Source organism: Euprymna scolopes, chromosome 28 (assembly GCF_053919585.1).
Source record: "Euprymna scolopes isolate OS-2025 chromosome 28, ASM5391958v1, whole genome shotgun sequence".
Classification (NCBI taxonomy): domain Eukaryota; kingdom Metazoa; phylum Mollusca; class Cephalopoda; order Sepiida; family Sepiolidae; genus Euprymna; species Euprymna scolopes.
The window spans coordinates 93,876,177-93,891,176 of record NC_136509.1 but is presented as its reverse complement, the minus strand read 5'-3'; the positions used below and the strand labels follow the sequence as shown (position 1 = coordinate 93,891,176).

General features: G+C 35.6%; 1 protein-coding gene across 10 annotated transcripts in view; it reads right to left on the bottom strand.

The window, feature by feature from the left end:
* Nucleotides 1–15,000, bottom strand: part of LOC145249737 (uncharacterized) — a 1,648,663-nt gene that overhangs the window by 1,520,124 nt on the left and 113,539 nt on the right. For 4 of the 10 annotated variants that reach the window (XM_080111645.1, XM_080111647.1, XM_080111640.1 and 1 more), the window contains exon 1: nucleotides 811–2,350. The exons of 4 other annotated variants lie outside the window; for them this stretch is intronic. In XM_080111645.1, coding sequence (XP_079967771.1) covers nucleotides 811–821 — 11 coding nt within the window. In that variant the 5' untranslated portion in view covers nucleotides 822–2,350. Of the gene's footprint in view, nucleotides 1–810; nucleotides 2,352–15,000 lie in introns of those variants that run through there. 2 more of the 10 variants (XM_080111639.1, XM_080111648.1) reach the window with 2 other exon arrangements.

Below are 15,000 nucleotides of genomic sequence, written 5' to 3'. Positions count from 1 at the left end.
ATATATACATACTCATATCTATATTTATACATAGATATTACTATATATATATATACATACTCATATCTATATTCATACATAGATATTACTATATATATACATACTCATATCTATATTCATACATAGATATTACTATATATATACATACTCATATCTATATTCTTACATAGATATTACTATATATATATATACATACATACATATATTCATACGTAGATATTACAATATTTATATATATATATATATATATCCATACGTAGATATTACTATATTTATAAATATATATATATATGCATACATATACACATATATTACTACATTTATAAATATATATATATTTATATACACATATATATGTATACATAGATATTACTATATTTATAAATATATATATTTACATACGCATATATATTTTCATACAAGGATATTACTATATTTATATTCATATATATATATATATATATATATATATATATATTCATGCATAGATATTACTGCATACATATACTTATACATAGATATTACTATATTTATATTCATATATTTATATGCATACACACATAGATATTACTCTATTTATATTCATATATTTATATACATACACACAAAAATATTACTATATTTATATTCATATAAATATATAGATACACACATAGATATTACTATATTCATATTCATATATTTATATACATACGCATATACACAGATATTAATATTAAAGCTTCTCATCTCTTTAATAAGTTTTCTAAAAAGCACAGTATATCGCATTCTCAATCTCACTCGATAAAGAATGTTGGATAAGTTCCTTACCTTGGATACATTTTGTTCCTTTAATGCTATGTAGTATTCGTTATTTCTAAATTTCCGTCCCGTTCCTTATCAAAGAATGTCCAGCCGTTTCCAGGCAACATATTAAACTCCGCGTGCCCCTCCGATGTGTCGGGCCGGTTGTACCAAAACCCCTTTTTAAATTATCCTGGCTTGGAATTAACGATGTGCCTCGCTTCATAAACAATCGTTTGCTGAACAGATTCGAAAGAGAGGCAGAAGGTGTGCGTTGCGTTTATAGGATTTGCTAAATCAGACGTCTATACCATAGCTGGTTTATTTTCTGCTACCTTTTCATCTCTCTCTCCTTTCTTACGCTCTCTCTATCGCTCAGTTGTACCTCGACAGGCACACGCACCCACACTCACATCTATTCGCGTACCCCCTTTCTCTTTCGATTACTTTTAACAATCTTTATATGCATATACGCTCAGTAAAATACCTGGAGGCGTGCATGCTTGTGTATCTGTTCCGCGAGTTCCTGTTTTTTTTTTCTCCTTTCTTTTTCTTTTTTTAAATTAGCTTAAGCTTAGACACCCTGATGCGCATATTCTTTTATTCTCCTATTCTTTCATTCCGCATTTTTTTTTTTTTTTTGTATTTTAGAAAAGGCTAAATACTGACTAATAAAAGGTATGTGTACTAATCAAGTCACCGCTTACCAAGGTCTACAGACGACTCGAGGATAATGATGAATAAGTTTTGTCAAGAGGACAGTAAAACAACAAGGTGAGAATTGATAACACTGGTGGGAGTAAAAGGTAGGTAAGTAGTTAACGACACGGACTGACGACCTGAGGGTCCCGACTTCGAATCCAGTTCGTTTCACAAAAATCCCTTTACTTAGGATATTGGCAACTTTTTCGTCGTTCCTCCTATAATCCGATATTTTTCTAGAAAGAATTTTAGATAGGAAAAAATATCGGAGAAACCAATGCCAACAGTAGAATAGATTTCCCCTACCATCTAACTGTGCCTAAATTTAAACGCAGATTCCATGAACAAAGCTTTTTCCTCGGAACTGGCTGCCTGTGGAACACTGTTCCGTTGGCCTGCTTCCCGGTTGAATTCGACATGGTAGCCTTCAAATCCAATGTGAACAAGTTCTTGTTGAGCCGTTTCCATAAATAATTAAATTTTACCCAAGTTACACAATTAACGATTACTACACTACCAACTTACATTCATTAACCCTCATCCTCGAGTGGCCTTCGAGCCTTCATAAGTGCTGACTCCCAAATAAAACATAGAATCTTTGAATTTATACGATATGATGATTATAACACTGATTAAGACTACTTAGAATTAGAATATTTAATATGCGATATAATTACGTTAACACGCATATTCTGGTGAGATCATCGAAGTTAAGCAGCGTTGAACCTGGCCAGTACCAGATGGGTGACTATTTGGAAATACGAGGCGCTATGTATATATTTTTATTGGGTTGTAGGTCACCATTTATTAGGTCCTGGCGGTCACTCTAAAATAAGAGTTATTTAGTGCTAGGTAAATGGTGAGACACAATGATCAGTAATGGCGGAACTTGAGTAGAATTTGATTATTTAAGATGACGGCCGAATATTATAACGACGGCCGAATATTACGATGACGGCCGAATATTACGACGACGGCCGAATATTACGACGACGGCCGAATATTACGACGACGGCCGAATATTATAACGACGGCCGAATATTACGACGACGGCCGAATATTACGACGACGGCCGAATATTATAACGACGGCCGAATATTACGACGACGGCCGAATATTATAACGACGGCCGAATATTACGACGACGGCCGAATATTACGACGACGGCCGAATATTACGACGACGGCCGAATATTATAACGACGGCCGAATATTATAACGACGGCCGAATATTACGACGACGGCCGAATATTACGACGACGGCCGAATATTATAACGACGGCCGAATATTACGATGACGGCCGAATATTACGACGACGGCCGAATATTACGACGACGGCCGAATATTACGACGACGGCCGAATATTACGACGACGGCCGAATATTATAACGACGGCCGAATATTACGACGACGGCCGAATATTACGACGACGGCCTAATATTACGACGACGGCCGAACATTACGACGACGGCCGAACATTACGACGACGGCCGAACATTACGACGACGGCCGAACATTACGACGACGGCCGAACATTACGACGACGGCCGAACATTACGACGACGGCCGAACGTTACGACGACGGCCGAACGTTACGACGACGGCCGAACATTACGACGACGGCCGAACATTACGACGACGGCCGAACATTACGACGACGGCCGAACATTACGACGACGGCCGAATATTACGACGACGGCCGAATATTACGACGACGGCCGAATATTACGACGACGGCGGCGGCTATTTACATGAAATTTGAAAACGACCATGTTATAGTCATTTGAGAAACAGACTCCGCCATATTGTGTTCAACAGACGTACAGTTCTGTTTAGTTATAATATCCCATAGTACACCCTAGCCTTGTACAGTTCTAGGTCACTGTTGAGCAAAGTGTCGTACCTGTTAGCCGCCCTCATATTCCAGAGTGTTACCATACAGGGGATAGATGAAGCTCTTCAGTTGTGGTGAAAGCAACTCATCTAGAAAAAGGAAACTCATGAGAAACCAAACCGTGTAAAAAGACTGTTAGCCCTGTAAGGCAATCTTTTAGCGATGGTGTCACAAAACAAACACCTGCTTCCAATTTGGCATATGTCAACACGGAAGTAATAAAACTTTTTTTAAAAAACTGCCATGAGATTACTCGTGTCAATACACAGTCCGTTGTAATCGGACATGGCAAAAGAAATAAAACTTGAAGACGGCCACGCTATGGTTAGTTGGGAGGCAGATCCGTTATATTGTGTTCTACAGACATATAGTTCTTGCAAATAAACTTTGCTCATGGAATTTTCGTTTAGTTTTAGGTACATAGAGGGATAAGGAAAACTATGTGCATTGGTTGTAGCTAGACAAGTTATAATTGTAGAAGTTTTACAATTGGGAACTGTAGAATTAGAGTCAGTTTAGCACGTTTTTTACTGCTTTTCCTACCACAAAAAATAGTACAGTGCCACTTGAGTGTACAAAATTTGTGGGGACACTATGTAGGGAGTTGAGCAGCAAGATGTCTGTTTACATTACATTTATATTTCTGCATGTCAGTACAGTCAGAGAAGTAGGGACCCGGAATGGCAATTCCAAAGTTTGGCAGTTCGTGAGAAGAAACTAAGCCACAAAAACTAACTTATTATGAAAATAACAACTAAGTAAAAAGAAAACTAAAAACATCTATTCTATGAGAAAAAAAAAGCTGTAGTAGACTAGATTTCGAAGTCGGTTTTGTACTGTGTTACAATAGGAAAGGGTGTCCTGAAGATCACCCCCCCAGCTTAACAGTATCCCATCTAGAAGAGACGTTGCGCGCCTCTGCTTTATCGTTATTTTCATGGCAAATGCTTGTCTGAGCTCCAGTATCCGGTCTCCCTGGCCCGACTTTCACGAAAAACACTAGTCTAGCTAAAACCACTATCAATAATTTCCCCACCTCTTTATCTGTGCCTAAACCTAAACGTAGATTCCATGAACAAAGCTTCTTTCTTAGAACCACACACCTGTGAAATTCTGTTCTGTTTTCTTGCTTTTCAACTGACTACAATATGGTCGTCTTCAAGTCCAACGTGAATAAATTCTTGATAAGCTGTCCTCTTAAGTAATCCAATTTACCAAGTTTCCACTATTAACGATTACTACGACATTTTCCCATTGACTACTGCATACTCAGTAACCCTTATACTCGTGTGGTTTCCAGGCCTTGATAAGTGGTGAAAAAAAAGGACGTGTAGCTGTTATACAGCATCAAGAGTGAGATACTTTCTGGAGCGGTAGAATGATCCAACCGTTTTCAAATAATCTTAGCAACAGATTTGACGTTAGATCATAAAAGTTCAGCAAAGTTGAGCCTGGTTAGTATCAGATGGGTAACCATTTGGGAAAACAGCGATACAGTTCTGTAGGCACCCCGTAAAAAACACATTGTGAAAAAAAATATCCATATATCTATAAAAGTTAGAATGTGTTTGTGTGTGTGTGTGAAGACACTTCTCAACCTATATACTCAACGAATTTTTGAAGTTTAGCCTTCAAAATTATATTCGAGAACGAAAAGGGAAGTCACTCTCATATTCCTGTCCGCAGTTGCCAGATTGGCCCTTTAAAAGCCGAATTCCGCAAATTTGGCCCTTTTTGAGTAAGTTTGGCCTTTAAAATTTGTATTTGGCCTTTTTCAAGGTGTAACGTACTGACTAAGGGAGAAACAAACAAATTATGATAGAGATAGTCGTTAAAATAATGAATAGATGTCTGATTGTAATATTGATTTTTAATCGATTTTAATAATTCATTTACGTGTATTATTGATTTATAATTGTTCGCCTTCATTCCAATACATTTTCATGAATAACTGTATGAGAACATCTTAAAGGAGATCAATAAAAATGATATTTTACATTTGCATGTGTTAATGTTTATTTTAATGTAAGACGATTCCAACATTTTCCCCGATTCCGATACAATTACCGATTCCGATTCTTTTAAAATATCTTAATATATAGTTGTAAAATTGTTTTTTTTTTATGACTTTTTCAGATTACGATAAAAACGCATGTATTATAGGTGAATATATTTTTTCGTGCGTAAAACACGTTTGGTGTGATTTATTGACTTTAATTTTACTGGCAATATAAAATCCAAAAATATTTATCTTTTTATTTTAGTAATAGAAAATAGTTTTAAGCAATTTAAATATAAATAAATAAACAATTAAGGAATCGTTTTAGCATCGGAAAATAAACATTAATTTTTACAATTCAGATTCCAATCTTCCGAAAAGTTACTATTTTTTTCTAATTTTCGATTCTGATTAATCGTCCCAACGCTAGTATATTTTCATTTACTTTTTTTATTACTTAATATAATTATATATGACTATCCTAGGTGGCCGTCATTCTCCGGTTGTGTGAGGGTGTGTAAGGGTGTTGCGTGAGCAAAAATAAATGCAAAATTGGTGAGCACACAAAAATAAAAAAATAGTAGTAGGCAGGCTCGAACTCGTAACGCGCGGGAGGAAAAGGAGATGAAAAAAAAAAGCAAACGGTCTTATAGATGCATCCACCGCGATTGTGACGTCACGGGCTGGCGAAAAAACGTTTTTTTATCCGACGTCGTTGACGCTAGGCTTGAATGACTTGCAAATTGTCGATGAAAAAGTGACCCCTCCTTGTAAAAAAGGCCCAGTTGACGGTGAAAGAATTTATGTTTTCGGCCAATTTTGCGATATTCATTGTCCGAGACATCGAGCTTTAAAACGATACAAATTTTGTCACGGTTCAACGAGTCTGTCGAAAGTTTTTGGCAAACATACAAACGCACACACGTACACACATTTTGCCTTTTATAAAATAGAATAGCCTTGATGCCCGGCGTTGCCCGGGTGTTTGAAGGTGTGTGTTGAGCAAAAAAAAAAAAAGAAAAAAAAGAGAAAAAGTGCTACTAGGCAGGCAGGCTCGAATCCGTACTGCGAAGGAGGAAAAGAACGTGAAAAAACGTGACGTCTATGCTGTTGCGCCCATCGCCAAAATGAAGTGACGAATGTTTAAATTAAGGCTAGTCAATCGAAAAGAGAGGATGACTTTCGAAAATATCCGCGAAAAAAGCGACCCCTCCCCGTAGAAAAGTTCCCAGTTGAGGGTAAGAAAATGATTTTAGCCATTTTTCGATATTTGTCATCCGAACGGTCGGCTTCAAAACGATGCCGGTCTCGTAAAAATCCGTTGCCTCTGTCAAAAGTTTTAGGCAGACATACATACAAACATACATACATAGATACATTTAAACAGACAGGTAAAATCTATAGATTTATCACGTTAGGGTTTGTGTTCTTTCATAGAAGCGCTGGTTGAATTTGAATAGAATAAATACGTATTAGATACGTTTGAAGTCAAAACAACGCATTATTACAAAATAAGCAGATATTTATTGTTTGAAATTTATATTGATATTTATAAATATAGTTCACTATATTTATAAATAGCAAGATACAATTCATCATCAGTATTCCTTTCTTTTTTTTCTTTGCCATTTTATTTATTTTTTTTTTTTTTGAGCATAGAATCAGTAGAAGTCCGTTTGCTATTCTCATGGTAGTCTTTTCAAATTTGGAAGATATACGTCATCATCAGTGTCTTTTTTTTTTTGTTCCAACAACAACATGGCAAAGAAAAAAAGAAAGGAACGAAAGACATACTGATGATGAAGTGTATCTTCGAAATCTATATATATATAAAAGCGAAAATGTATGTTCGCTGTTTCTGTATGTCCAAGAAAGGCTTTTTTCCAGAGAAGCGGTCAGTCGGTTCACAACTTTTAAAAACTTTTTATATCACATGTAAATCGTAATATCTCACAGTTAACAACGGAGCTCATCTGTCTATTTAACTTGCTCGACTTCGGGAAGATAAATATTCAACGGTTTTCGCTCGCCGCATGTAAGTTAGGCCTTTTCCTATAATGTTTCCCCCTACCCCCAACATCTTGGGGGGAAGCATTCCCGCATTAAATGAAATGCTACCCCGCAGTAAAAAGTTGACCCCATTAAGCCATTAAAACGTGCACCTGCTAATCTAAGATATTAAATAAATTCAAACGTGTTACCGTTAGCATCTCGCGGTGGCGCAATGGTTAACGTCGCACGTTTTTTTTTTCACACTTTAATTTACAACTTAGCCTCAAGGGTTCGGGTTCGATCCTCATACTTACCTACCAAAACATTTTTTTTTTATTTTAACCCCCACCGGGGTTTCCACACACACCTCCAAGCACCCGGGCAACGCTCGGTACCCCTCGCTAGTATATTTATAAATTTCAAACAAAATCAACATCTCTTTACTTTGTAATAATGCGTTGTTTTGGCTTCGTATTTGTTTTATTATAGATTTATTAGTAGGAGTTAGAGTCTTGCTTTTAATATATTCTTTAGTGTTTACATTGGACTTGAAGGCTACCATGTTGTAGTCAACTGGAAAGCACGGCAGCGGAGTTCCACGTGCGGGCAGTTCTAGGAAAGACGCTCTGCTCATGGAATCTGCGTTTAAATTTAGACACTGATGGAGATGGGAGATCGTATATAGTGGTTGTAACTAGTCGAGTGTTTTTGAACCATAGATTGGAGCTCAGTTGAGCTCTTTCTATGAGATACATGTATCATTAAATTTCTTCATGTTTTTTTGTTTTTTTTTACACAGTGATCACCACTTATCAAGGCCAGGAGGCCACTCAGGGATAAGGGTTATTGCAAGTACATTAAGTTAGTGAGGAGATTTGCTGAAGTGTTTACTTAAGGGGGCGGTTCATTAGGAATTTGTTAACATTGGATTTGAAGACATCCAAGTTGTAGTCCGGAGGGAAGCAGGCAGACGGAACAGAGTTCCACAGGCGTGCAGTTCTAAGAAAGAAGCTTTGTTTATGGAATCCGCGTTTTGATTTAAGCACAGATATAGAGTGGGGGAAATTTTTCACAGTGGATTCAGCTAGACGGGTGTTTCTCGTGAAAGATTGGCGAGAGGGAACCAGAGATTGGAGTTCAGACGAGCATCTGCCATGGAAATAACGATAAAACAAGGACAGGCTCGCAACGTCTCTTCTGTGGGAGAGAGGTTGCAGGGTAGAGAAAAGGGCATCCCCCACTAAGCCACGAAGTCTATTTTGTACTCTGTCAAGGCAGGATAGGCTGTTTTTAGCAGCTCCTGCCCAGATATGGCAACAGTATTCCATCCTTGGACGTACTTGGCTTTTATATAGATAGAGAATTGCATCAGTAGTGAGATATCTTCTGGAGCGGTAGAAGGATCCCACCATCTTTCCAGCGACCTTGGCAACAGACTTGATGTACATGTTCCATTTCAGATCAGGAGTAAAGGTCAAACCCAGAAGCTTGTCAAAACACGAAGCCTCACCCAAACGAGAGCCATCCATCACAATTGATGCCAGCTGGGGATCAGAGCGCACATTAACTTAGTAAAGAAGTTGAAAACAAGTTTCTTTTCTCTAATTGACCATTTTGATATTGTATAGTATAGCTTGTTCATTCTTTTTGTTTTACATGATTCAAGAAGAAAAAATTCATCTAGTCTGGTAGAATATCTAGACTCCTGTTGGTACTTGAGGTAACATCACTTGGAGACGGTGCACTAATGCTTATAAAAGCTGGTGTGGGTTAGACATATCGAGGAGATCTTATTTTGGGCGGCGAATACAATGTTATTTTGAATATTTAGTCAGGGTTTACTTGTTGCAAAAAGTATTATGCCGGGTTGTCCTGACAAACCCCTGTACATGATAATCCACCATGTAGTGGTCGCTAACATTACTCCCACCTTATCGCCACGTCTTCCGTGGTAAGAGGGAGGTAGGTACTAAGGTTGGAATCATAAAGGTATATATAGCGTCTAAATTACGAGGCCAGGCCGAGATTTAGGTATGTTTTTGTTGTTAATTATTTGATTAATACGGCATAATCACGTTGATACACTGGTTCCAGTCAGATCACCGAAGTTAAGCAACGTTGAGCCTGGTCATTACTAAAATCGCCGACCAATTTGGCAATTACAGGTGCTGTACACAGGAGGACATCGACGCCTCCCTGCAAGAGTTGCAAAAACCTAACGTCGTTATCTCCCCGAACGGGGATATACAAGCGACTAGGGATCGCCTGTGAATTTTATACTTCCATGGAACTTCCTCTTTCGGAACAAGTCGGTTAAACCCGGAGCGGGTTAGTACCGTTTCACACACAATTATTTGATTAAGTGGGAAGCGAGACAATAAATTATGAGTTCAAACCGAATTTCGAGTCTTCACCAAAACAATTCTTGACCGCAACCGCAGGAGTGGTGGTTAATAAATCGGTTTAACTTTTATTGCATTTATTTTTTGCATTTTTGTAGTAATTTTTAAGCTTTCCCGACGTTACGTTAAAGCTTTTCTGTAAAAAAGAAACAATACCGGGTAGGTTTTTAATGTTTCTACTTTATATATATGTTTACGTTTTGTGAAATATTTATTTGCCTCAAAAATCAATGTCAATCGGTTTAACGAGCACAAGAAAAACTGGTCGCAATGTATTTGTCAATCTGTGGATTGTAAAACAAACCCAATATAATTTCTACTTGCAGAACCTACTACCATCTAATTAAAAAAAAAAATTCAACATATTTGGGATATATATATATATATATATACATATATATATATATATATATATATATGTGTGTGTGTGTGTGTGTGTGTGTGTGAAAGTGTCTGTCTGTGTGTGTACATTTCCCTACCAAGTAACTCAATTTTCGGTCTACAGACTCGAGATTTAACATAAGGAGTATTGAGATCTGTACAAATTCTTTTTAATCGGTTTTCGATCAGAAATTTGGCTGATAAGGGGTCAAAGTTCAACGATGTGACCGTTGAAAACTCTACCAAACTTCTCCGCCAATTTTTGGTTTAAACACTTGAAATTTTATATATAGGTTACTTGGACATGGATCTTACATTATCATTTGATTCAAGCTCCAAACAATAAATGTTAAGGGGTCATAATTGGGGCCAATTTTTTTTACATTGACCTCTGCGGTCTCTACCAAATTACTCAGCCAATTTTTGGTCTAAACATTTTAAATTTTACATAAAGTGTATTCAGACATAGGGCAAGCTTTTTAATCTTTTTTTTCCTGAAGATTTGGCTTCCAAGGGGTCAAAGTTCAAAAGATTTCAGATTTGCGGTGTCTAGCAAAATATTCAGCCAATTTTTGGTATAAACATTTGAAATTTTGCATAAAGGGTATGCAGACATGCAGCTAGCTTTTTAATCAGTTTTCGAGCGAAAATGTGGCTGCCTAGACGCCAAAGTTGATAGAGTTAACCTTTGCAGACTCTACCAGACTCCTCCGCCAATTTTGGGTCTAAACACTTAAAATTTTAAATGTAGGTTACTTGAACATGGGTCCAACATTTTAACTTGATTTGAGCCCAAAACAAATGTAAAGGGATCAGAATTGGAGTCAAAGTAAAAAAAAAAATGACCTCTGTTGTCCTTACCAACTTTTCTCTATGGTAGTTAAGGAAGCCTATTATATAGAAAGACATTACCGTACATATGCACACTTTTTAATATATACATATGCACATAAAGTTATGAACAGTACATAGGACCCAAGCAAAGCCGAGCTGAACTGCTATTATGTATAATAAAGACTATACCTTTCAAAAAAAATCTATCAAAGTAGAAAAAGCTCTCCACGCTTAAGAGGAGCAATTAAATATAGCAAATAAAAGGTGAGGAATAAAAGTTGCATATAACTTTATTATTATGATATAACATCAGATCAATGAGGAAAGAATATTAAATGGAGAAAACACATCTATAAGTCATGGTATTTCGAAGCTAGATGCTTCTCATCAGAAAAGAAGGGTTATCATTATACGAAATATAAATTTTAAAATATAAAATTTGTATTTATATTTAATATTTTGCATAATCCTGGCTGTTTCCCATCTTCCGAGATAAAGCATTTAACTTCGAAATGGCATGGTCTAAAGAGGTTTTTCTTTCCATTTTCTTTTCTTTCCATTGATCTAATGATGTGATAAATTTATATGTAACTTTTATTCCCCATCTTTTATTTATACTAACAGGCCACCCGGCGTTGCCCGGTCGTAAAATACGTATAAATATTATATTTTAAATTATACAGAAACCGAGTATTGTTTTTTCTAAACAGTTCATTTTTTGTAAGTAAAAAAAAAAAAAAATACTCGATAGTAGATCGAAACGAAAACCTAAACACAGAGAGTCAAGTACGATAACCATTAGGCCCTCTTCATGCGATCAATAAAAGGTGTTTTAAAATCTACTTATTTTTAGCATAATGCATATCATGCGACCCATTCACGCATGCAGATGTTAGCAAACAGAAAAAAAAATTCGACGAACCTGAACTAGTTTTTACATTTTTAACATCTTCACGGCTGTTTTTTTAATTATTATTTTCGGATGAAAACCGATGGAAAAGTTTTCCACGTTTACGAATACCCTATATACCAAATTTCAAGTCTGTAGATAAAAAATTCGTTGAGTATATATGTCGAGAAATGTCCTCACACACAGGCATTCTCACTTTTATAGATATGATGATTGCAACGTCTTATCAGACGAGTGGCACTTCCTCAGACACTTAAAGTCCATGATCCCAAAAATGACTTTTTTTTAGTCCTACTGGTGAATTCACACGCTCAAGCAGACATGACACTGAAGACAGTCGTTGAGATCAATTATTACGTGTCCGGCATTTCAAGCCTCCACGCGTCACAACTTTTCCATCGCCACGGGACCGTTTTTATAGACAAATGCCTGAGGGAGTATCTATACAAAGATGATGTTACAGAGTCTTAACTTTGTACGACAGCTAAGTCTCTCTCTCTCTCGGTTCAAAATGTAGAGATCCAGCAACAAGCAAGATCCAGATATCCAGCAACAAGTTAAACTGCAGACCAGCTTAATGCAGGTACTGGTCTCCCGTTTTATGATATTTTAAATCAGAGATTTGCTTCTCCTAGAAAGGTTGCCTTCACCACAACTTACGGGAGCCCTCTCCACCCCAACACACACATATATACACACACAAACACATACGGTGCTAGTTAGACGTTGACCCCGAAAAAGGGTTCATATAGATATACTAGATTATATATGCTACATTCCAATAGGCCTCACGTATCAAGGGGGTAATATACGTTGTTTGGGATAAATGAAAATAAAAATGTCTGCTTACAGAGAATAATGATCCTTTCGGGAGTTAGTAGAATACAAATCACTTCAATTCATTTTGGTCTGAAGTTCAGCATTGGTTGATATTACCTTTAATTCTACGGATTTTATTGTTTATTTCTGATCTATAAAACATATTTCATAGGTCATTTACACAGAATTCCTGCAAAATTACGTTATAATCAGCTCAGTTAGCCCCCTTTAATTTTGTTTAATTCTATTAATATAAGTTAAATAATTCTGTTATTTTCTTATTATTTGTTTTTTTTTTTTGTTTTTTGTTTTTTTTACTATTGTACTCATTTAGCTTGTTTCTTTTTCACAATGTTTCGAACGATTTAGCCGCTGGCCGTCTTCAGGTGCATTCATAATTGGTGTTATTAGTGAATAGTGAAAAATAGCGCAAAGTTTATTTCATTTATATATATATATATATATATATATATTTATTGTTTTATAAATCCGGGTATATTCCGTTTTCTTTCATATGATGTTTATATATTTTCTGAGATGAGGATTGATATATTGAACTGTTTGGACAATTGCAATTATCTCCAGATGACGTTCAAAGAAACTAGTAGTTTGTTTGTGGGGTTGTGTTTATTCCTTACAACAATGTTCAAAAGAGTTAACGTAAATTATTTTTACTGCTTTTGAAAAAAGAATGTTATATATATATAAGTAAAAGTGTCTGTGTGTGTGTGTGTGTGTGTGTGTGTGTGTGTGTACATTTCCATACGCAACAACTGTCAATTTTAAGTCTACAGAATCGAAATTTGGTATACAGGGTACTGAGATTTGGGAAAATCGATGTGACCGGATTGCGGCCAGAAATTTGTCGATTAAGGGGTCAAAGTAAAACGATTTGACTTTTGAGAACTCTACCAAACTCATTCGACAATTTTTGGGCTAAACACTTAAAATTTTAGATATAGGTTCATTGGACATGGATCTTACTTAATAACTTGATTTGAGCCCAAAACAAATTTTTAAGGGGGTCATAATAGGGGTCAAAGTTTAAAAAATTTACCGCTTTTTTTTTTTTTTGCTCAACATACACCTCCAAATACCCGGGCAACGCCGGGCTAAAATGCTAGTATATCTATAAAAGTGAACGTGTCTGTGTGTATGTCTGTATGTACATTTCCCAACGCAATAACTGTCAATTTTAAGTTTACAGACTCGAAATTTGATATACAGGGTAGTGAGATTTTGGAAAAACGATGTGATCATTTTTCGGCCAGAAATTTGGCTGTTAAAGGGTCAAAATGCAACGATTTGACCTTTGAGAACTCTACCAAATTCCTCCGACAATCTTGGGTCTACACACTTGAAATTTTAGATATAGGTTCCTTGGACATAGTTCTAACTTAATAAGTCGATTAGAGCCCAAAACAGTAATTTTTTAAGGGGGGCATAATAAGGGTCAAAGTTTAAAAAATTGACCGCTAATTTTATTTATTTATTTTTTTTTAGTTCAACATACACCTCTAAACATCAAGGCAACACTGGGCAACGCCGGGCTGAAATGCTAGAAAAGCGCGCGAAAGGTTCGTTCGCGAGCAATCATCTGCATTACGCTATATTTGAAGAGCCGTTTTGGAAAATTTGATGTTTATGATCCCATGGGTCAAATCGATACACCAGGATTCCTTCAACAGAAATCGATCGATATATATATATATATATATATATATATATATATATATATATAGTCATGTATGAAAAAGGTTTAGCCATGCTGACGACAGCTTATCGCAAGAAACACGTTAAACTCGTCAAATTCATTTTAAATAGATTTTGACTTCCTGAATCAGCACTTATTTGCCAACTCAAACGCAATTAAGTTCCATTAAACAACATTAAACAACATGAGGGAGTCTACAATTTGTCTCCTTTAACTGATAAAATTATTTTAAAAGTACAGAACTTAATTTTAGATACAGATTAACTTTTTTGCACCCCAGAAAATAATACTTACAATAATACTTATAATAATAAATATATGATTAAAATAATAGTTATAATAATAAATATATGATTAAAATAATACTTATAATAATAAATATCTGATTAAAATAATACTTATAATAATAAATATCTGATTAAAATAATACTTATGATAATAAATATCTGATTAAAATAATACTTATAATAATAAATATCTGATTAAAATAATACTTATAATAATAAATATCTGATTAAAATAATACTTATAATAATAAATATATGATTAAAATAATACTTATAATAATAA